The sequence below is a fragment of the Octodon degus genome, unplaced genomic scaffold (genome assembly GCF_000260255.1).
Source record: "Octodon degus isolate 3935 unplaced genomic scaffold, OctDeg1.0 scaffold00014, whole genome shotgun sequence".
Lineage (NCBI taxonomy): Eukaryota > Metazoa > Chordata > Mammalia > Rodentia > Octodontidae > Octodon > Octodon degus.
Window position 1 is genome coordinate 21,794,076 of NW_004524590.1, and position 24,329 is coordinate 21,818,404.

At 35.4% G+C, this 24,329-nt stretch overlaps 1 protein-coding gene across 1 annotated transcript in view; it reads left to right on the top strand.

The window, feature by feature from the left end:
• R3hdm1 (R3H domain containing 1) overlaps positions 1–24,329 on the top strand; it is a 213,253-nt gene that overhangs the window by 113,644 nt on the left and 75,280 nt on the right. Inside the window, exons 8-17 of the mRNA XM_023709688.1 lie at positions 729–788; positions 872–1,012; positions 4,681–4,789; positions 4,869–4,964; positions 7,787–7,824; positions 7,907–7,957; positions 8,065–8,291; positions 14,923–15,177; positions 18,363–18,511; positions 22,759–22,860. Of these exons, the coding sequence (XP_023565456.1) occupies positions 729–788; positions 872–1,012; positions 4,681–4,789; positions 4,869–4,964; positions 7,787–7,824; positions 7,907–7,957; positions 8,065–8,291; positions 14,923–15,177; positions 18,363–18,511; positions 22,759–22,860 (1,228 nt within the window). The remainder of the gene's footprint in view (positions 1–728; positions 789–871; positions 1,013–4,680; positions 4,790–4,868; positions 4,965–7,786; positions 7,825–7,906; positions 7,958–8,064; positions 8,292–14,922; positions 15,178–18,362; positions 18,512–22,758; positions 22,861–24,329) is intronic.

Sequence of the window (24,329 nt, forward strand, 5' to 3'; positions counted from 1 at the left end):
GTACAGTTTCCATGGAGTTTAGCATGATAACAAAGTCATGAGCCTAATTACAGATTTCTTTTCCTGCTGTCTTTCAGGTTTGTGAATGGGGATGTAAAAACTCGTATACTCTTGTTGTCAATATAGAGAGTGAAACTCCAATATAGTAATACTTAGCAGATCAGTATTTATTTAAGAATGGCCATATATTGCCAAGCATGATGGCACATGTTTATAATCCCATCAGTTTGGCAAGCTGAGGCAAAAATTTTGCAAGTTTGAGGTTAGAGGCCCTATCTTGAAATAAAGAGAGAATGTAGGTCAGTGGTAGAGTGGCTCTGGATTCAATCTCCAGTACCACATACACACAAGAAAAAGATTTTAAATTAAATTTAAATTTTAATTTTTAAATTTTGGGTAAGTACATTTCAGTATTCTTCTAGATTAGTGTATTGTGGAACTTTTCTCATCGAAAGTTAAACTGAAAATATCTCTTTCCTTTCATAACCCAAGACGTGTATATGACTTTTTTATGACAATTTTTATGACAATTTTATGACAGATTTTACTATGAAAATCTGTCATGGTAGACAAAACTAGCAATACAAGATGTAAGTTAGCATCAAGCTTATGATAGTTCTGAGTGTATAGTTTTCAGAAAATTAAGTGTATACATTTATAAGCTATTGATGTTTATGCTTACTTCAGTATTAAGTTTTATATATAAGAGTCTTCATACTTTGTTTCAGGGACAGAATGATGCTGCTGAAATTGGAGCAAGAAATTTTAGATTTCATTGGTAATAATGAGTAAGTCCTGACATTTAATAAGAAAAGAAATTGTCGTCACAGTTCTCCTTGACTTACTAAATTGGATTTTCTTCTACTTTTAGGTCTCCACGTAAAAAATTCCCCCCAATGACATCTTACCACAGGATGCTATTACACAGAGTAGCTGCTTACTTTGGATTAGACCACAATGTTGATCAGAGTGGAAAATCTGTCATAGTAAACAAAACTAGCAATACAAGAATGTAAGTGTCAAGAAATATAGATATGCAGTTACATATATGTATACTAATATTTAACTTCCTGTTTCATCTTAGGTTTCATCTTAGGTTTTCCATATATTTTACCTGTCTTAAGTAAACTTGAGGGTAACTTAATGGACTAGGCCAAAAAATACAGGTAGTTCTTTAGGAACAAAATGCATTAGCCTGTACTCAAATAAGGAAGATTAAGTCTGAGGTCTTTGTTTTTTTAAAAACAACACATGAACAAAAACCATCAGATTACTGTAACAGCAATGATTGACAAACACTGTCCCATAGTGGATTTTTTTTTTTTTAATTGAATACAGTTCAGATAATTATGACCATCCCTGGGTAAATTTGTTTTTTGGTTTTTTATTTTAATGAGCGGAATTTCTCTTTGACACCTCAAATCTAATCTTCTGCTTTATTGTCCTTTTTTTTTTTTATTGTTCTTTTTGAAAGCCCATTTTGCGTCTTTTCTCCCACAAATCTTAGGAAGCTGAGACTGTTGGTTAATACAGAATTAAGCAGAACTAACCATGTTTTTTTCTGTGTTATATGTAAGGTAATGACAAAGTTTTTAAAATTTCAAAAGAAAAATGATCTTTTTTCTTTAAAAAGTAATTGCTTATAGTGTTGATGTAATTCATTAGAATTTATATTTGGGAGCAGAAGGCCTGCAGAGCCATCCAAGTTATAACACATGTGTAGCACTTCTTGTGTCTGTAAAGCTAATCCTGAAACAACCATTTGAGCGCACCTAAAATTTTAGGTTTTCATGGTAATTTACCTGTCAGAAGGATTTTCTCTAGCAGTTTCAGATGCCATAAATAATTCTCTTCATTCTATTATTTTTCTGCACTTCCTGCACGACTTTAGACTTCTTTCAGGGTCTTGTCTGAGCTACCTAATTTGTGTGATTGTATTTAATTTCTCTATATCTTTTCCTTTATAATGGCCTTTAGAGGAGCTTGCCGGTTAGCTTAGTTGTTTAAGTGCCTGCCTGGGCAAACCCAGTAAGGCTTGTGGGACAGCTATTTGATCCCCAGCTTCACATCCACAACACACCTGCCATTAAGGCAGCCTGAGCCTGCCAAAAAAAATCCTTATAATGGCCTTCATCTTTATAGCTGCTATATTGTTTACTGAAACTAAATTAGTTTTCTTCCATTTCAACTAGTCTACTAAGAAGGTGAATTTAGTATTCTTAAATGTTTATTCACACAACTAAAATTAGTAAAAAGTTTTCTTGGGAATAAAATCTTTTTTAGGGAGATTTTCCACCTAAAAATGTGAATCTGATTTATCATCTTAATCTTTTAAAAATATCTTAATCACTTTTCCCGATTAGTTACATAACTCAGAATATGAACTGTATTGACAGTTAATAGAACTGTAATTCATTTAACCAGTACCTTTCAACATTACTCAGAGCTGCTGGAGACTCAAGCACATGTACATTAGCAGGCATTTTGACTAACATTTTGACTGATGACTCTAAGGTTTTCAATACAGTGTAACCTCAGTTATTTGAATTCAACAAGTAATATCAGAAAGCTCTAGAATTCTCTTTTTCGAAGTAATCAAGAGTTTAGCCAAACAAAGGTATTTATAATATACCTAAGAGAATTATGGGTTAATATCATAATTGAACATTTCAGATCACTGAAGTTACACTGTATTCTTATTTTATATCTTCTGGGATATGAAGAAGGTTGTAAATCAGAAAACCTTAGAGATCTGCTCCACATTGAATAAAAACAAACTTACTTTTCCTCATAGGGAGACTACCCGCTCCAGGCTTCAACCAGTGGTGTTGTGGATGTCAACAGCCCAGTGTCCACTGGGGTGTCTCAATGGAGCGGGAAGTTGGCGATTGCAGGGCAGTAAATTCAGGCATCTATAAAAGAAAGAGGTAAGACAGTCTTAAGGTTAGCTGAAATGCCTGCCAGTGCTATTGCTGTGGGAATCCAGCTGCTCTTAGAAAGGTTGCCAGGCCATTGGTTAAACCTTAGAGTTCACTTTGGAGTAGCACTCTCTCACCAAAGTACAAATCCTTTGGCTAAGCAAATGTGACTTTGGACACCTACACAAATAGATGATATACGTGAATAAATGTCATGTGACAAAAATGACATACTGCTATTGTTAGAGTTAAATAGGTATTTCAAACCTCCACAGAGAGAGAGCAGTCTTCTCATCTTTTTGGTTATGAAGCTGTTTTGTGGTCTTGTTCTCCTTTACCTTTCTATATAGCGTATGTAGATCCCAACTGTTTTACTCATCCAACTCTACTTTATAACAGAGATTTCTTTTGCTTGCTCACATAGTTTGCATTTTAAAATCAGTCACTTTTTGCATACTTTTCAGGAGTCAATTACAATACTTTTTTGAAAAATCATTAGGTTAAAGGAGTGTTACTTGGGTCCTTTATATAATGAAATATCTGGACTTAGTTTGCCAAAAATGTTCATTGGTTTTATAAAGTTTTTACATGAACTATGTGCCTGTATTTGAATTATAATTTTATAATTAATGTGGGATTTAGTTATATTTTCTTTATAGATATTAATTTATATATTATGCATTTCATTGGAATAATTCAAGCATTGTAATAGAATTACCTTAAGTAATAGTATGTTGGCTGAATTAATTATTATTAATTATTTGTTGGAAGTAAAAATGTATTTTGAGAGCAGAAATTCAATGTTATTGTAATTTTACTCAGGCCAGATCGTATATGTGCCAGGTCTCGTTGGAACTTTCAATAACTATGACCTGAAAAGACCAATCTGATATAAAACCAATGTTTCTAAGATCTCTCAGTTATTACTTTAGCCTACAACACAAACATTCAAAGGAATTTACCATAAAGCAAATTGTTTACTAAAATTTTTTTTAAAAAATAAAGATTTTTTTTTTAAATTTTAAGTGTTTATAGAAGTGTAACGTGTATGGTACAGTGCTGTGCTTTCTTCTTTGTCCCAGCATTTTTAAGAATATTGAGAGGAAGCAGTACACATAGGTTATGTAGACTTCAAGTCTAACAGATCTGGACTTGAACTATAAGTCAGTCATGTTCATCACCCTCTGACCTTGCAAGCCATTTCAACTTCAGTTCACTCAATTATATAACAACAATTTCTGCCGAGTGTTTACCATTTTAAGTACTATTCCTATATTCCATCGTGAATTACATACACTATGATTTCCTCTTTTACAGATGAGAAAGCTAAAGAATAGGAAGGTTGAGTAACTTGTACAAGTCCTAAAACCACTGCAGTGGTTAAGTTTGCTGTTTGGACCCACGTAGACCTGATTCTAGATCCCATATTGTTGTTTGTTTTTTTCTTAATGGCCTTTCAACCATAATGCAGAATTATTGTAATCCCAGTGTTGGGGAGGTTGAGGCAGGAGGATCCTTGCAAGTTCAAGACCATCCTGGGCTACAAAGTAAGCTCAAGGTCAGCCTGAACTGCATAGTGAGACTGTGTGTAAAAAAGAAAAAAAAAGTGAGATTAGTGTCCTATGAGATTTCAGGAAGCATTAGATGAGATAACATAAGTGTCTCACAGTAGCATTAATACACAACATTTATCACTTTTTGTAAGATACTGTTTTTAACTTTTCTGGAAATGTTATGCATTATCTTTTTGTTTGTTTTGTAGACCTGATCAGAAATTTAATGAACATATTAAAGATGATAGAGGTGAAGATTTTCAGAAGCGATATATCCTCAAGAGAGATAACTCTAGCTTTGACAAAGATGATAACCAGGTAATGAAGAGCAAATACAACGTTTTTAAAGATGCAAAACTTACAGCATTTTCCCAAGAATTAATTTTCTTTTTTTCAGATGAGAATACGATTGAAAGATGATAGAAGAAGTAAATCTATAGAAGAAAGGGAAGAAGAATACCAGAGAGCTAGAGACCGAATATTTTCACAAGATGTATGTAATAACTTGTGTTTGGGACTTCTTTTTAGGATACTTTCTAGTTGCATTGTAGGGCCTCAGTTACCCTTTTAATCTGTTGATCTGATTTATTTTTAGCCATACCTGTCAGCATAAGGTCACCTGTTAGAAATATTGAGATATCTTATTCATGTCAATAATTGAAGGAATGCTACATTATAGGAGTAATGTGAAATTTTGTAGAAGTTAAAAGCAGATGGGCTATAGGAGTTATTAAAAGAATACTGTGCTGTGTATGGTTGCATAATTTTTTTTCATACTTCTAAAAGACCCATAAACAACCAAATACATTTTTTAAAAATTTTGAAAACAAAAAAGGAAGGCCAGCCAAATAGCTCAGTGGGTTAAAGCTCCTGCAAACAGGCACAGGGGCCAGGGGTTCGATCCCAGAGCCTGCCATGCCAGCCCCACCCCTGGGGCACACTGAGATGGCACTTGAGAGTAGGCATGGTGGTGTGCACCTGTAATCCCAACTCTTGGGAGGCTATAAACAGGAGGTTCACGATGAGTCTGATCTAGTAGTGAGACCCTGAACACCCTGTAGACCCTTCCCTAAAAATAAAAAAAATTAAAAAAAAGAGCAGGGGACAACATAAGCATATCAGAACTGGACTTTTGTGGTGTATGTTACAAAAGCATACTGAAAAATCTGAGCAAACTGGTATTATCTATAAGAATCAGTGGTTGTTGTATTACATATTTTCATTGTCAAATCTGTTGTTCAGATTAATAGATACAGGTATGAAAGATTGGTCAAATAATAAAACATTAATACATAATTTCAATTAAAAAAATAAATAAATAAAAGACCCATGATTTTTAGAGCATTGGTGCTTACCAACAAATAATATGTTCTAAATTCTACTTTTTTTTTATCATACTGGACTTCCTTGATAAATTATATCTTTTTTAAATAAATTGATTCTGTAAAAAAAAATTGATTTTTATATTAATAGTTATTTTCAACTTTCTGAGTGATTATATGAGAGATAGCCTCTACATGACTAATGATGTTAGGGATATTTGCCAGGAGAAAATACAATTGTTTTGCCAACACTTGTTAAGTACCTCGATTTTGCACCTCTGTTTGTTAAGCACCCCAGTACTTTGTAAGGATATTTGAATATATATAATATGTGTTAACACTGCTACAAAGAAATTTTCTCTGTGTCAAAAAAACAAAAAAAACCTAAATTCAGACCACCAATTGAGAATTTATAATATCCAACAAATCTTATTGAATACTTATGGTAAATGCTACACTGGACACTAAACAATGTGTCTGTAAAGAGTTCAGATTCACCAAACAATCATATGTGATCAATACTATTATTGTTTTTATTTTGTAGATGAAGAAACTGAGGCACTAAGAGGCTAAGCAAAATAGAGTTCACACAGGTAGAAAAAGGCAAAGTTAAGATTTCAACAGCCATTATGGTAAACTCAGAGCCCATCCTAGATACATTTTTTTCCTTACTAGTTTATAGATCAGGCTTCTAGGTGTTTTTTGTTTGTTTGTTTGTTTCCGATAATTTTATTGAGAAACAAATAGCAATGAGACAGTTTCAATAACACATTGCGTACATTCTTCCTAGTGATTAATTGCTGTACGAGATGCGGACAGGCTTCTAGGTTTGATAGTCAAGAAATGGCAATATAATGTGGACATGTGAAGTTTGTAATAGTATATGTAGCAGAAAAGCCCTGTGTACTATGAAATATACCAGAGAAGCACAATAAACAAGAATTGAAGAGACGCGTAAGGGTTACCTTGCAAGAGGAGCCCTGCAGAGTAAAGCATTCCAAGTAGAGACTTGGTATTTGCACAGGCCCAGGGATAGGGAAGAGCTTGACAAATGAAAGATTCATAATTGCCAGATTATACCTTGGCTAGCATAGGATGTAAGGCAAGTTTAGGAGAAATTGTTAAGAACTGGATGACTTGGTCCTTACTGTTTAAGGGAGTTGGGCTTCAGGCATGTTTTGGTCAGCAAATACTTCAGTGTAGAGCCATATAGTAAAATATTTTATGCATTTTTCAACCATGTGTCTTTATCATCTCAGTGAGACTTTCTCTGTGACAGCAGCATATACAATGAATAAATATGTGGTTATGGCTGTGTTACAATCAAACTTTATTTGCTGAAACAGTCGGTTTAGCCGTACTTTGTTGGCCGCTTGATAACAGGGAGCCACGAAAGACAGGAGAAGCACAATCACTGACATTTAAGAGACTTCTTTGGCTTCTGTTGTATGAAATAACTATAAAGGACAAAAAAATGGTAGTTGAAAAAGTGTTAAAGACTAAATAGTAATATAAACAAAATGATCTTTGCCTGCCTGAGGTTCATAACTCAGAAGGTACTTGACTGTAAGCTCAATTAAGGCACGGATGCTGTTTACCTCTATCTCCACAGCCAGAGCCCTGGCCAGTGATATCATATTTAATACAAAACTCACATATTGGTTAAGGAAATGAGGCATATCTACAAATTGCTACACACCTTAAATATATGATTATGAGAATAAATTCACTTGTTTCTAAAAGAATATGTGAATTTCAAAAACAAAATGAATGACTTCCAGATATATATTTGTACAAGTAAACATCTCCAAGTCATAAAAATTTTTATTGTCATTCATTTTTGGACCATTATCACCATTATGAACCTTTTTGAGGATAGGAGATGTTTTCTAAATATTCCTATATAGGAATTTTGTTATCATTATCGTTTATTTGCAGATGGCATTATGTATTTGAAAAAACTCAACTTTTTATATCTCTTCTTTCTTTCTAGTCCCTGTGTTCTCAAGAGAATTATATTATTGATAAAAGGTGAGGGAATTTTTAACAACTATTTTGGTAACTGCTGACTGATGCTAATAAAAATTAAAATATCTCATTAAAATGCCAACAGAATCCAAGATGAGGATGCTAGTAGTACCCAGCAGAGGCGCCAGATATTTAGGTATTAGAAGCATGTTTTCAATGCAGTACTGAAAAATTAAAGCATTTTTTTTGTTGTTGCCTCTTTTCCTGCTGTTGGCTTTTCAAACTTTTATTTCTGGATTACAGAGTTAATAAAGATGCTTCAGGAAGATCAACAAATAGTCATCAAAGCAGCACTGAGAATGAGTTGAAATATTCTGAACCTCGACCGTGGAGCAGCACAGATTCAGATAGCTCCCTGAGAAATTTGAAGCCTGCTGTAACCAAAGCCAGCAGCTTTAGTGGAATCTCAGTCCTGACAAGAGGTGATAGTTCTGGAAGCAGCAAAAGCATAGGCAGGCTTTCTAAAACAGGTACAAATATCTACCTACCTAGAACATAGAACTGTGCAATAAAAGTGGTCTGTTTATTGTTGCTTTAGATTGTTATTATGTGACTTTATCATGTTACTCTGAAACATAAAATTCCTACTTACAGTATATTGACTCCCTCCAAAGTCAATAAAGGGTAAATCTTTCCTGATGCTAAGGCACATTCTCTGTCCTGGAGATAGACTTATAACCATCAGTTAAAATAAAATCTCTTCTCTGAAGTGACATAAATTTAATCAGATAGATCAAGTGACTTCATCCTTACTTTGAAAGCCCAGAGATAATTGAAAATTCTCTCTTACGTATCTATGATAGGAAAGCGTGGCTTCTCACCTGGGAATATTTAATATTTGTCACATTTTTAGCCAGTTCTATCAATTATTTATTGCAATGTCATAATAAAGTCCTTTGTTTCCCTATCCAAAAAGGAATAAAATTGCCAAGAAATTTGTAAGGAATTAAAAACTGAAGAAAAGGACTGGGGAGCTCAGCAGTGTAAGTGCCTGCGTGGCAAGCTCAAGGACCCAGGTTCCATCCCTGGTACTGCATGCCATGCTGGCCCCACCCCATAACAGCCACTGAAACCGCGTATGGTGGCGCACACTTATAATCTCAGCGCTGAGGAGGCTGAGACAGGAAGGTCACTGCAAGTCTAAGCTGCATAGCAAGACTCTACCAATTTTTATTTATTTTTTGTTTCAAACGTTAATTTATTTTTTTCTTTTATTTAGTACAGGGTCTATAGGATTGCACAGCGTCAGTCAAACTCATAGTGATTCTCCTGTTTTTCAGCCTCCCAATTGCTAGGATTAAAGGCACATGCCACCACACCCAGTCTCAATTGCTGTCTCAGTGTGCCCCGAGGGCAAGACCGGCATGGCATATAGGGGAATTGAACCTCTGCTACTATGCTCAGCCTAAGCAGGCATTTTAGTCCACTGAGCTATCTGGCCAGCCCAGTACCAAATTTTTTTTTTTTTTTTTTTTTTTTTTTTGTTCCTTGAACGCCTTCAGGGCACTTTTGGCCAGCGGGCGAGTTGTGAGGTTCGAACTGCAGCAACCTGAGGCTGACAGCTTTGTGGAAGCAGCCACTTAAAGGCCTGAGCTAGGGCCAGGCCCCCCCAATACCAAATTTAAAAAAAGTTTTTAAGTTGATGTCTTTTAGCCCTCTTATGAAATTAGGATGATTATTTAGATAAATATGCAATTAGGATGATTATTTTTAAAGTAATCATGCAGGCAAGACTTAAGTGCTTTAAATTGTTAAGGCTTATATTGTTTAAATGTACATACTGGGAATATTTTAGTGATTATGTTGGACATTGCTAATAATAGGTAAATTTTTTGAACATTAAAAGCTCTGTGCAGGGCCGGCCAAATAGCTCAGTGGATTACAGCACCTACAAGCAGATGACACAGGGGCCAGGGGTTTAATCCCTGGGCCTGCCATACGGGTCCCACCCCCAGGGTGCACTGAGATGGCGTTTGAGACTGGGCGTGGTGGTGTGTACCTGTAATCCCAGCTCTTGGGAGGCTGTAAACAGGTGGATCATATAAGTCCAATCTAGTAGTGAGAACCTAAACACCCTATAGATCCTTCCTTAAAATTAAAAAAAAAAAAAAAAAAAAAAAACAGCTCTGCATGAGTGCTGGGCAGATAGCTCAGCGGTGTAAGCGCCTGCCAATGCAAGGTCCTGAGTTTGATTCTCCAGTACCAAAAAAAATTACCTAGTAGCCAAGAGACAGGCCGACAGACAGACAGGCAGGCAGGCAGGCAGGCAGACAGACAGATATAAATTAATTAATTAATTAATTAATTAATTAAAATCTCTGTATAAGATGGCCATAGTTACAGACATCTATAATTCCAGCCACTGGAGAGGCTTAGGCAGGAAGATTGCAAGCTTGAGGCCCGTCTGAGCAATTTAACTTAAAGTCCCTATCTGGGCTGGAAAATTAGCTCAGTTGTAGAGTAACCGTAGTTTTAATGCACAATACAACAAAACCTGTATGTGTACCATATAAGCATTCATTTGACGGGGGCTGGTGAGATGGCTCAGTGGTCTAAAGCACCTACTTGGAACAAGCTTAGCAAAGCACGGACTACGGTTCAATTCCTCAGCACCACATGCCAGCCAGCCCCACCCCCTGGTGGGCTGAGCTGGCCACACACACACACACAAATAAATTTTAAAAAAATAATAATAAGCATTCATTTGAAAAAGGGCTAATTAGCTCATAACAAAAAAAAAAGCTAACTGCAAAGAATGGAGATTGGACAATAGGCAGAAAACACAAATACTTCTTTTTCTTTCTTTCTTTCTTTTTTTTTTTTTTTTTTTTTTTTTTTTGCGGAACCAAAAAAAAAAAAATCAGGTGCTTGGAAGCACTTATTCTACTGAGCTATCTCCCTGGCCCCAAGTATTTCAGATGTCTCATCTTACAAGTTATCAACCTATTAGTCACTCCCTATTTATAGAATGTGAGCTGGTGACATTAAATATTTTTTAATATCCAAACTGCAAAAAACAAAAAAAATTCCTTTACAATGAAAAAGTCTTTTTTTTTTTTTTTTTTTACAGTCTTATTCATATGTACTATTCTGGATATTGATATTTGAAGTAATTTCCTTCTCATTGCTTATTTTTTTTCCCGGAACCGGGGATTGAACTCAGGTCCTTGTGCTTGCCAGGGAAGCGCTTATTCTACTGAGCCATCTCCCTGGCCCCAAGAAAGTCATTTAATCATACTGCCAAATTAGAATATTTTAAGAACATGAACTATTTATAGCCTATACTATCTTTTGAGATGAAAATACTGTATAATCTTTCTTTTAATAGGGAAAGATGTTTCTTTAAAAATTTTCAGATTACAATCATATTTATGGTTCCACCTTTCCCAAGAATGGAAGCAATTTGTTTAACAATTCCTGTTACCCTTAAGCTCAATATTGTTGGAACAAACTATCAGCAAATCTGGGGTATGCACCAATAGATAAGCAATATCATAACTAAATTAATCTCAAAAAAAATACTGTATTCTGTCATGTATAATCAACTACTCACTGGCCACATTTTTAAAAATTAGTTGTCATTAAATGCATTTATTGTGCCACAAGTCCACCTAAGGTTTCCTTTGTGTATTTTACGATATATCCAAGAGAGAAACACCTGCTTCAGATTTGTTTAGGGATGCTAACCTGTGAGGACATCAACTTCACTTTTACAGTTAGACTAATCATAGTATTGTTGGGCTTACTGACAGAAAAGGACAGGGAAAAAAACTTAATTGCAGTAAAATTCTTATAAGTTAGTTAAAGGCCATTATCTGCAGTTCGGTTATTAAAAAATATTTAATGTCACCAGCTCACATTCTGCAAACAGAGAGTGACTGATAGATTGATAACTCATAAGATAAGACCTCTGAAATACTCATGTTTTCTGCCTGTTGTTCAAACTCCATTATTTGCAGTTTTTAGTTTATCATTGGTGACTCAAGAAATGTTCTTGTAGACTTGAAAGCAGTGCACAAAGTTTGTGTTTTCTGTCCTTTGACTTTCAAGGGAAGTTTGGTTTATAATATTCATCTGAAAGTCTCATTTCCAAATAAGCTACATGGTAAAATTACAGAATGTTTATACACATTTGATAATCCTAAATTTTCATTTTAAAATATAAAGTTGGCAATAATGAGTGACAAAAATTTTAAAAAGGAAGTGATCAGTGAATGAGTCTATAGAATACTAATCTTAGTGAAAATGTATAAAAGAGCATGCTGGTTCTTTGATACTAGTTTCTTGATCTGGGGCTATAGTTCAGTGGCACGAGCTCCTGCTTGGCAAACACAAGGTCCTGAGTTTGATTTCCAATACCAAAAAAGAAAAAAATAATAATAATAATACCTCCATGATAACAGTTTCTTAATCAAATTCTAGTTTAAAATAAATGTGTTCGGGCTGGTGAGATGGCTCAGTGGTCTAAAGCACCTACTTAGAACAAGCTTAACAAACCACAAGGACGAGGGTTCAATCCCCCAGCACCACATGCCAGCCAGCCCCGCCCCCTGGTGGGCTGAGCTGGCCACACACACACATAAATTAAATAAATAAAATGAATAAATAAATAAAATAAATGTGTTCAACATTAAGCAACTTTACCTTCATGGATACATTTCAGCTTGCTCTTGCCAAGAAAAGAATGATTGAGTTATAGAAAGAATAATTAGCATGAAGAATTTAGCCTTTTTGAAAAACTTTCAAGATAGAAAAATAGATTTTGAAAAAATAGATTTTGATATATGATTGAATTTTGTAAGACAACACCACCTGTATTTTTGTAACTATTTAAGCTGAACTATCTAAGCAGTCCTATGACTGTATCCCTAAATATGGTTAATGAAAACCAAATAGCTGCCTCACAATTAAGTACGTGTTATTTAAAGATAGAAGAAAAATATTCAAGTTTGAATTGAATGTGTAGATTCCCTATCATTATACAATGTATTTTTCCACACTTTTCAGTGACTTGATCTAAATTCTTAGTATTTGTAAAGGACAATTTGTAATTGTCCTTCCAACTGGTATTAAATAATTCTACCCACTTAAGAGAAGATGTTAAAGGGGTAGAACCTGGGCTCTACTAATTCATATATACACCTTTGAGTAAATAAAGAGTAATGTCCAATGTTAAGCAGGCGTGATGGTGCACGCCTGTGATCCCAGCACTCAGGAGACTGAGGCAGGATTGTTTTAAGTTCAAGACCAACCGGGGATATAAAGTGAACTCAAGGCCGGCCTGAGCTGCATAGTGAGACCCTGTCTCAAAAAGACAGGAAAAACAAAAAGATTAATGTCCAATGTTGAGTTGGTTATTTTGACAAAAAGTAAAAATATTCTTCGAGATAAGTCAGTACTAAACTAGAAGATAACAGGATAAATCCATCAGGATAGATGGTTTTTACTGTGGCACAGATATTAAAATTATACTACATGATAATTTGCATTTAGATCTAAAAAAGAAAATCTGGAGCCTGGTGTGGTAACATGCCTGTAATCCTAGCACTTGGTAGGCTGAGGTAGGAGGATCACTGAATTTGAGGCTAGTTGGGGCTACATACTGAATTTAAAGCCAGCCTAAATTATTGAGTGAGGCTGTTTCAAAAAAAAAAAAAAAAAAAGAAAGAAATGAAAATACGAGAGTCTGTAGGGAAATCTATGCAGTATGTAATTTGTCCAAATTATTTTTCATTTGGGAAAATGAGTTTGAAAATATCTCCAAAGCAGTTTAGTCATCAGTTGAAAGTCCTTCAAAAGGAGAACTACTGTGAAACTATGGTTTCCAGTTGTGGAAAAGAAAAGCTCCATCAGTTTTAGGAGGGAATAAATTAAAAAGTACTTTACTGATTAAGTTTACTTGGTGCAATTAAAAATTAAGCCTCTCAGGGTTAACATCCCTGTTATATTTGATACAGACTTACTTTCTGGTAAAAAAAAAAAAAAAAATAGTCTTAGGGTCAAGTGATAGAATTTTTTTGAGTTCTTGTGAAGAATCATTTTGACACATTTTAAAATAGAAGTTGCCTTTCCGAAGGCAATCTGTATAGTATATCATAATTATTTATTTCATTCCTTATAAACTCTCCATCCTACTATCAGGCATAATGGCACACACCTATCATCCCAGCAATTCAATAGATAATGCAGGAGAATCACCATGAGTTCCAGGCCAGCCTAAATTGCATAGCAGGCCTGCAAGACCCCATCTCAAAAAACCAAAACTTATCCACTCTCTTCTTCAAAACCCAATTAACTATATGCATTATCCAAGTATTTTCCATTCTTCTATTGTCTCATTGTCCTCGTTTAGCTGTTATCCAAAAGTCAGTGGCATTTTCAGTCTCCATATAATAAAAGTTAAAGAAATTATTGGCATAGAAGTCACAATTCAGTTACCAAAGTAGTTTATGTAGTGAAAAATAAATTTAAATTGATGGTAATATAAATACTAGGAATATTTTCCAGGTTTCTGTTACTTGATTTTAAAAATTGCAACTTGAGTGTACCTTGTGGGAAGGTGCTTGCTGTGACTCAGCTGAGAAATGAAACTTCTCAAAGAAATGATGACTTTTTTCTCTTAATAGAGAATTTATCATTTCTGTTATTTGCTGCGCTATTCTTAATCTTTCTGTGTTCTTATAGATGAGGGATTTCTGATATAAAAGGTTTTAGATACATACCATGCTGAATTATTTTTCCTGGGGGGAATGTTGTAATCTGGATAATCCTAGGCGTTAATCTGAAAGGTAAAATATATATGTAACTTGTACTTTTGGGAATGAGAGAAATGTGCTTTTTGTGGCTGTCTGTAACTGTTTTATTATAAATTTGCTTAAGTTACATGCTTTGGCTTTGACTTCTTTTGACAGTTATGTGATCAGTTTGCTATATTAAAGTTGTCCATGTTGAGGATAAGCAAAATTGGACAGTAAATCAGAAAGAGTAGTTTCTTTTATATAGTAACTGCATGTTGTGCAATGTAAATTTATTGTTATATTTTAAACCTGTATTTTTACATAAGGTTTTAAAAATCCACATTTGTCATTACTTTTTTCCTAGGTTCTGAGTCTTCTGGTAGTGTAGGGTCTTCTACTGGCTCTCTTTCTCACATCCAGCAGCCTATTCCAGGTGCAGCTCTCAGCCAGTCTTCTCATGGAGCACCTGTCGTCTATCCAGCTGTCAGCACTCATAGTTCCCTTTCCTTCGATGGTGGCCTAAATGGGCAAGTCGCATCTCCTAGCACTAGCTTCTTTTTGCTTCCTTTGAAAGCGGCAGGCATACCACCCGGCAGTATTCTGATCAACCCACAAACAGGTTGGTATCCAAAAAAAAAAGTTTTTATTTCAGTTGAGATATAAAGAATGATGTAAAAAGCCAGGCATGGTGGTGCACGCCTATAAAACCAGCACTCAGGCGGAGGAAGGAGCATCGTTGCAAGTTCAAGACCAGTCTCGGCTACCAAGTGAGCTCAAGGCCAGCCTGAACTGCATAGCAAGACCTTAACTCAAAAAGAGCAAGCAAAAAAAAAAAAAATGGTATAAAAATTAAATGGTAACGTTTTGATGCATTATTTGTACATATGTTGTTAGCTTTTAATTTTTCATGAATGACATTTTCTTAAGAACTTCAACAAAATCAGGGGCCGACCAGATAGCTCCATGGGTTAAAGCACCTGCTTATGCAGACGCAGGGACCAGGGTTCGGTGTGCTGAAATAGCAACTGAGACTGGACATGGAGGTGCGTGCCTGTAATGCCAGCACTTGGGAGGCTGAAAATAAGATCACTACGAGAGTCCCATTTGTGTAGGAAGACCCTGTAGACCCTGTACTAAAATACATTTTTTAAAAAAAGAACTTTAACAAAATCCTATACACTCAAAAATGTTAAAAGTCGTCTATATCAAAATATATTTTTCCCTTGTGACATATTTTAAGCTACTAAATAATGGCCAACAAATAACAGTTAATTTCTTAGCAATAAGACAAAAGACTAAATTCTCCTATGAAGAAACAGAATGGAAAACTGATCATTCTGTAATGGAATTGTATTTTAAATGAGTCCAAAAGTTATCTTACTAGTTTTTGAGAACAGTGCTACAACGTATCCAACTTTTTTTATAGTCTTTAGTTAAATTACTTTAACCATTTTTTTTTTTTAGAAATAGTCTCACTATATAATGCAAAACTAACCTTAAAATCATTTATATAGCCAGGCGCGGCCTCAAACTCAATGCTTTCACCCAAATCTGATTTACTAATTTTTTTTACCAAATTATTTAACACTCAAAATACCTAGTATGACTTGTTTTTAATTGTCTGTAGCAATTGATTGTTAGAATGCTGACTGATGAAAGTAATTTACCTACTTTTTTTTCTTGATAGCAATAAATTTATGCAATCTTCTCTTCCCAAATCTTACCTCATTATGTCCCTTAAATATTGTTGTAAAAAATAAATAAATGCAATTGAGAATAATTTGCCATGGAAGAATGGATACTTGGAAAGAAAATTTTAAAATATTGTTTAGTCAGATTTCATTTACTCTATATTTTTCATACTCTAGATGAGTATCAAACTCAGCGAAAAGTTTGCTTCACAGAATTTTTTTCATAGTAGTAATATATAATAAAAAATGCTAATCTTTGTTTAATCCTTCATTTTAAGAGTATCAAAAAATTAATATTTTAACTAAAATTAGAAATGATTTTTGTCTCTATTGCTTATTTATAAAATATTGCACTTATTTTATAATACTTATCTCTTTTACCACTGCTGTAATCAGTATGCAGTAAGAAAGCTTAAAAAAAAAAATCCGAGGTGGCCAGGGAGATGGCTCAGTGGAATAAGTGCTTCCCTGGCAAGCGCAAGGGTCTGAGTTCAATCCCCGGTTCCGCAAAAAAAAAAAAAAAAAAAAAAGAAATTATTTTAGATTATTGTTTGCAGCTAAAACTTAATTAAAACTATTAACAAAAATTGCTGGGGCTGGTGAGATGGCTCAGTGGTCTAAAGCACCTACTTACAACAAGCTTAGCAAAAACAAAGGGACCACGGTTCAATCCCCCAGCACCACATGCCAGCCAGCCCCGCCCCCTGGTGGGCTGAGCTGGCCACACACACACAAAATAAATAAATAAATAAACAAATAAAATAAAAATCTTTTAAAAAAAAATTGTTAAACAGTTGATCTCACAATTTTGTTAAGCTGTCGATCATTTTTGTTTTCATCTTTTTTTTTTCATCTTATATTAACTTTTTAATGAAATATATCCATTACGTGCCTGGAGAGCTATCTCAGCAGTCTGAGCACCTACCTGGCAAGCACAAGGACCTGTATTTGATCCCTAGTACTGCATGCCATGCTCTGCTGGCCCTGGAACCCCAGGCGCTCTGTCCCGACGCCAAACTGGACCTGGTGGCAAATGCATGTAATCCCAGTGCTGGGGAAGCTAAAACAGGAAGATTGCTGAGTTCAAGATGCGTAGTGAGTCCCAGTACCAAATAATTAATTTTTTAAAAAAGAAATATGCATTGAGACCTATAAATTACATAATTCCCAACCTGTAATAAAAACTAATGAATAATTTTCTACTGTCCTGAAATCAGACATTTTTCTCTTTAAATTGAAATGTGTTGTAGCTATGCAGGACCATAGTCCTGTACCTAAATCCTTTGAGCAAGATATGTTTAACAATTCAGATTTTTTTTAGAAAAGATTGTGAAAAGTCAGGAATGGTGACACATGCCTGTAATCCCAGCATTTAGGAGGCTGAGGCAAGAGGATTACCATCAGTTTGAGGCCAGCCTGGGCTACATAAGGGAGTTCAAGGCCAGCCTGCACTTTGTAGTGAGACCTTGCCTTAAAAAAAAAAAAAAAGTGTAGTATAGAATACATCCACAGGGGGCTGGCAAGATAGCTCAGCTGTCTAAAGTGCTTGCTTAGGCAAGCACAGGGACCGGTTTGATCCCCTATACCACATGCTATGCCAGCCCCACCTCCAGGGCAGGCTACTTAGGCATAGTGGTGTATGCTTGTAATCCTAGTGCTGGGGCGGCTGAAAGCAGGAGGATCAGCATGAGTCCAAGGTACATAGTGAGATCCTGCAACAACCAAATACATACATAAAATTTTAAATAAGTATATCCAGAGAGGCCAGGTACATAGCTTAGTGGCACACCAACTGTCTGGCAAGAATGAGGTCCTGCATTCAATTCCTTGTTTAAAAAAAAACAACTCTAGAATGGTCTAAGATAGCACCCTATCATAAAACACAGTAGTAAAACATTTAAATGTTTACATTAATTGGGAAAAACAAAGACTGTTAGTAGCTTCAAGCAGGTTTGTCTGTTTCACAAGCTAAAAAACTCCAGTTTTAAACAGCATTGGGAGTTTTGAAAGTGATGGTCAGGCATATGTGGGTATGTTGTGTAAAATTGTTAGTCAAATGAGTTATTTTCAGTTTGTTGTAAGTTGTTACTGTTTTCCTTTTTGAATTTTTCAGGTCAGCCCTTCATAAACCCAGATGGGAGTCCAGTCGTGTATAATCCTCCTATGACTCAGCCAGTTAGAACCCAAGTGCCTGGACCTCCACAGCCACCTCTGCAACTCCCACCGCCTCAGCAACCAGCAGCTAATCACGTTTTCTCACAGGTGCCCATATCCGTAGTTATAGAATATTCACTTCACCTGTTTTTCCTTTTTTTTTTTTTTCTGTACCAGGGATTGAACTCAAGATCTTGTGCTTGCCAGGCAAGCAGCTTTTGCATATTTGGGACTAAATTCACTCATTGTAGTTGAGATAGCCCAAGTACATTTCTCTTAGAATTTTAATATTCTATTTTTAATGATGTCCCATTTCCAACTCATAAAAAGAAGGGCTTATTTCAAGTCCTCACCTTAATTCTTTCAGTTAGAATAGAAAATGTATTGGAAAAAAGAAATGGTTCATCTCATGGTCTTAAATGATTTTTAATCTCTATTTTACAACATGAAATGTGCAAAAAGAAGTAAATGTAGAACAGTACAAACTGTTCTTTGCTCAGTAAACACAGTGAATTCTTTTAAGATTCAACAGATCAAACAAGAAACTGAGGTAACTTGCTCAAGTTCTGCAGGATATGGTCCATGCATTCCATCTACCCTGTGAGACACAAATTCTAAGTTAGAGTTCCTAGAAGTACTCTTAATAATATCTTGACTTTAAATGTTTAAAGTTGACACCTACATTTTACATTCTTTTTTCCTTAACCCATGTCATCCATCTTTTGAACACTTGATTATATCAGTATAAACGATTATATCAATATGAACATCTTAATTTTCATTCTAACATTTAAAGGCTGTATAACATATCAAACACCATTTGTGGAAATAGTTACATGCAAATAGTTAGAAATCTTTTCTCTGTAAGACTGTCTACATATTCAACTAGTGAGAACATGCAGAGTAATTTAGGTTAGAAGCATTCTGATGAACTGAATAAATTTCATTATTCATTAGTTTTACTCAAAAGAAATATAATTTGTAATTGTGGAGATAAAGAACATACACTGCAGGCTGGGGAGATAGTTCAGCAGTCTAAGTGCCTGCCTGGCAAAAGCAAGGACCCTACGAGTCTGAACTGTGTAGCAAGACCCTGTACCAAATAAATAAAATATTTTTTAAAAAAGAACATATATTGCATAAACAATTTAATTATATTATCAAGTAGTGTCAATGTCATGAAATAACTGACTTCTGGCACTTAAGGCTCCTAATCAAAATTCTTCAGCAAGGCTGATTTATTTTGTTTTAAGTAGGACTTAAATTTTTTTGAGGCCCTGTTAAGACCATACAGGTAAATTCATACATGTAGAGAAGTTTCCCTAAAACTTTCCAGAGCACCCCATGTCGCCTTACCAGGCTCAGTTGGTTCTGTAGTCTCAAACTACATAAACCTTTCTCCTGGCCTTTTCTGCCTTAGCTTCATCCAGCTTGGTCTAAGAGAGCTTCCTCTGTATAGAAAGCTATAATTTAAAGTTTTTAAGCATACATCACACTCCATAATTCATTTTTCTGGCAGTGTTTAGGCATTACAAGTAATTTCCTCCTTGAGTGAGCAACCAAACTCAATAGGCAAATTTTGCTGTCATTTACATGCTATAAGATAATTTTTTCATGGAATCAAATAACAAAGAAAATAATGCTGTAAAATCCAGAGCCTTCAGATGGGCTTCATATCTTGAACATTCAGTGTAAAAAGCTATCACTTTAGTTGAATGCTGTTTTACAGCCAGTTGCCATTCAAGTAGGTAAAGAAAGTACTAAGACTTTTTCTTCTCTAAATGGTGTCAGAATTTCACTTTGATCTGCCAGTCATTTTAGCTCAAAGTTTTCTCTAAAGCATTTGACATTCAGGGAGACATTAATTCATATTCTTATTGTTCATAGTACCCTTTCTTTTATCCCACATCAGACCAAGTTTTGTTTCATCTGAGACTTACAGAGGTCAAGTTTTCCAGAAGAAGATTATGTCTTAATCGTTCTCTGACTTAGTAACATGTTAAGTAGCCTGTATTTAAGAGTTCTAAAGCCACTGCAGCTCATTGGTGTAATCCACATTGTCACTAGTTAAGAAACTTTAATAGGGGCCGGGGAGATGGCTCAGTAGGATAAGCGCTTGACTGGCAAACACAAGGATCTGAGTTCAATCCCCGGTTCCGCCAAAAAAAAAAAAGAAGAAGAAAGAAAAGAAACTTTAATAGAGACTACTCAACAAATTGCTTAGCTTTTCCTTTTTTTTTTTTTTTTTTTTTTAACTATGCGTGTGTGTGTGTCTGTGCCTGTGCACACTTTTACTTAATCTAGATTTTCTTTTTTTCTGGATTCTAAACTGATCTGATCCTTTCAGAGTTTTTTATTTTGTTTTGAGCTTTTCATTTTTAAGAAACCATTATATTGATTTTGTGGTAAAAATGCAGCTCATCATTTTAAACCTTGTCATAACAATTTCTGCTTATTAACTGGTCATGGTGATTGCATGCCTGTAATCCTAGAGCTTAAAAGGCTGAGGCAGAGGCCTCACTGTGGGTTCAAAGCCAGCTGAACTACTTAGCCAGACCCTAACCAAAAAAAAAAAAAAACCAGAATTTCTTCATAGGCTATCCTCTAAGCAGTCTTTACTCCTTTAGTTTATCTTGCATTTTGTTTTGGGGTGGTTTTTTTTAGCTTTTTTTTTTTTTTTTAATGTTTCCTTTATTTTTTTCTTTTTTTATGGTCAGCTCAGCCCACTCGGGCGGGGCTGGCATGGCATATGGTGCTGGGGATCGAACCAAGGTCCCTGCCTGCTTGCCTAAGCAGGCGCTTTAGACTACTGAGCTATCTTGCCAGCCCCTTATCTTGCATTTTGAAACTCTCCTTCCGAGGTACTATCTAGAACAAAATTCATGAATATGCATTTCAACCAAAATTAGAAAGCTTTTCATGAGATAAGATTGCTTGGATTCCTCTGCGTACTTACCTGGCTTTCTGCCGGTCATTTAAGTTTATTTAGTCAGAACACTACTTACAAAGTAGGTTACAGTAGTGTGTAAGTCAGTAATTTGTATTAGCCCCTTTGTAATCAAATACAGTAATACCTGATTTACTAATGCTTTTGTTTGTAAGTAGTTCAGTTTTCCAAACTCTGCATTGGGTGACAAACACTGCCACCCTCCAAAATCACAGAAAATTAGTTTGTGAACTGAAGTACAACTGTACATAAATAAAAAGATTGGGAGATTACATGAGATAACCAGTGTTTAAACTTAAAAATGGCCAGCTGTATTAAGATTTAGAAATCAGCTTTTTTATTATATACACCGTTTGTTTTTGGTTACCACCAAAAAACACAAAAGTATTTTGTTTGTAGCTAATAACTAGTTTCTCAACTCGTAACATGTATTCTTTCAATAAAAACGTTTTTTTTTGGGGGGGGCTTGCAGGTTAGCTCAGTTGTTTAAAGCGCCTGCTTGGGCAAACCCAGACATGTGCAGTAGACCATGGTTCGATCCCCAGCTCCACATGCTGCACCAGACCCGTTCTTAAGGCAGCCTGAGCCAGTCAGGGGAAAAAAAAAAATGCTTCTCAATAAAAATGTTTGGAGGGGCCTGCCCCATAGCTCAGTTCTTTAAGTGGCTGCTTCAACAAAGCAATCAGGCTCAGGTTGCTGGGGTTTGATACCCACAACCCAACCCAGCCAAACCTGCCCTGAAGGCATGCGGAGAAAAAAAAAAAAATGCTTGGAAAAAATAAAAATGTGTTTGGGTATAAGGAAATTGTTGGCTTTCTTGTATAAAAGAGATGTATTTGTATATATGTGTTATTCCTGAGGTGGTTATTCTTGGTGGTACCCGCAGTATAGTTTTCTTTAATGTTTAGGAACTTTGGTTCTAAAAGAGTATTTAATCATGCTTTATTCAATAGAGTAATTGGTATAGATATTGTGTGAGTTATTACTATACGATAATAAGATGAAGTTTTTCATTTAAAATTTCATGTTACATAGTTACATTGGTCAGCACCTTCATTAAAAACTACAAAACAAGGAAAAGCAGCTTTGCTTTTGCTGACTTAGCCCAGGGTTCTTGGTTAGATAATATGGTTTGAAAAGCAAAATTACCTGTTTCCATTAATCAGTAATACAGTCTTTATCAAAAATGTTAGCATTTAATTATGAAATCATTTTAATTATAGCTGTGTACTCAAAAATTTTGCTTTGTAGTTTCATCTGTTCTTGTTTTTGTTTGCGCTGTTGTACCTTAAATGACTTTATAAATGTTGTTAAAGTTATTGCCCAAAAAGTATATATTTCCATTTTATGCAATCTTCTAAAATTTTATTCTAACATTAACATTCTTTGCCAACCTGTTATTCTTCAGCCTGTTCGTCCTCTGCAGTCCTCCTCTCAGCCTGTTCAGTGCTCTACAGCCCCTTACCCATCCCCGCTTCTGCCAGTCTCACCCACCCAGCAGTATTCCGTGGTACTATATCTCTATTCACCTCCTGCATTGTCTTTGTGGGTCGTTGTATGATGAATGCTCAAGAATGTAATCAAAGTAATATTTTTTGTGATATTTCTTAAAGTCAGGAATACATATATATTGGAAAAGGTGTTTTCTATTTCATAGTAGCAATTAATATTAGCTTACTACTACAGTGATTATTTAAATCCTGATCTTTTCACAAGAAGATAAATTTTGTGTTGACTATTCTAGTAGTAGAATAGTAGATTTTATAGCTACTTTGTTAATTAAGGTCACTGTAGGACCTGTATAATCTTGGGATGGCAACTTTCATCTGGGTTCAGACTTTTATTTTCTGCCCAGTTTTTGGGTCCAGTAAACTCAGCACTTGTTACTAGGGTCAATTGGGGTTTACAGCTACAGAATGCTTCCACTAAATCTGTTCCAAACAAGATGGCTAGATGAATACAGTTATATAGTACTTCCTTTAATATAAAGTAAATTTGAAGTATACCTCTCAGATGATCTCAGACTCACACCACCATGTGTTAACTATGTGACCCTGAAATAACAATGTCAACAATGTACTGCTTAATGCCTAGCATGACCTGGACTCTACATAAGCATTTATTTTCTTTCTTTAAAATGAATTTTCGGGGCTGGAGAGATGGCTCAGTGGTCTAAAGCACCTACTTGGAACAAGCTTGGCAAAGCACAGGGACCGCGGTTCAATCCCCCAGCACCACATGCCAGCCAGCCGCGCCCCCTGGTGGGCTGAGCTGGCCACACACACACACACACACACACACACTAAAAAAATAAATAAATAAATAAATAAATGTTAAAAAAAATTTAAAAAATAAAATGAATTTTCCTAACATATCACATGTTTTTCCCAGTGATGCTACTTTTCAGCCTATATGACCATCATATTTTGATACTGCTTTCAAAATCAAGTTATAAACTATCAGTGAAAATTATTCTAGGGCCCATGAGATAGCTCAGCAGTCTAAAGCTCCTGCTTAGGTAGGTACAGGGGACCCCAGTTCCGGCACCACATATCACTCCAATCCCATCCTCAGGGTGGGCTGAACCAGCCAAAAAAAAAAAAAAAGATTCTAAACACTTCTTGAAACATGGCCTCTGAGATGGGTGTGGTGGGGCGTGCTTATAATCCCAGCACTTGGGAGGCTGAGGCAGGAGGATTGTTATGAGTTCAAGACCAGACTAGGCTAGGCCACAAAGTAAGCTCAAGCCAGCCTGAACTGCATAGTTTGAAACCCTGTTTCAAAGAAATAAAAATAAGAAAACATCTTATATTATAAGGGATGTTTTTGTTTTGAGCTGAGTCAACTACTGTTGGCAGTATTGAGGATAAGAATACTTAGAAATAAATATATAGCTAAAAACCTTAGAAATATTTTGGAAACTTTAATTGGAGTAAGAAAATCAGTAAAGGACTATTTTGTTGTGAAAAAGAAATTATA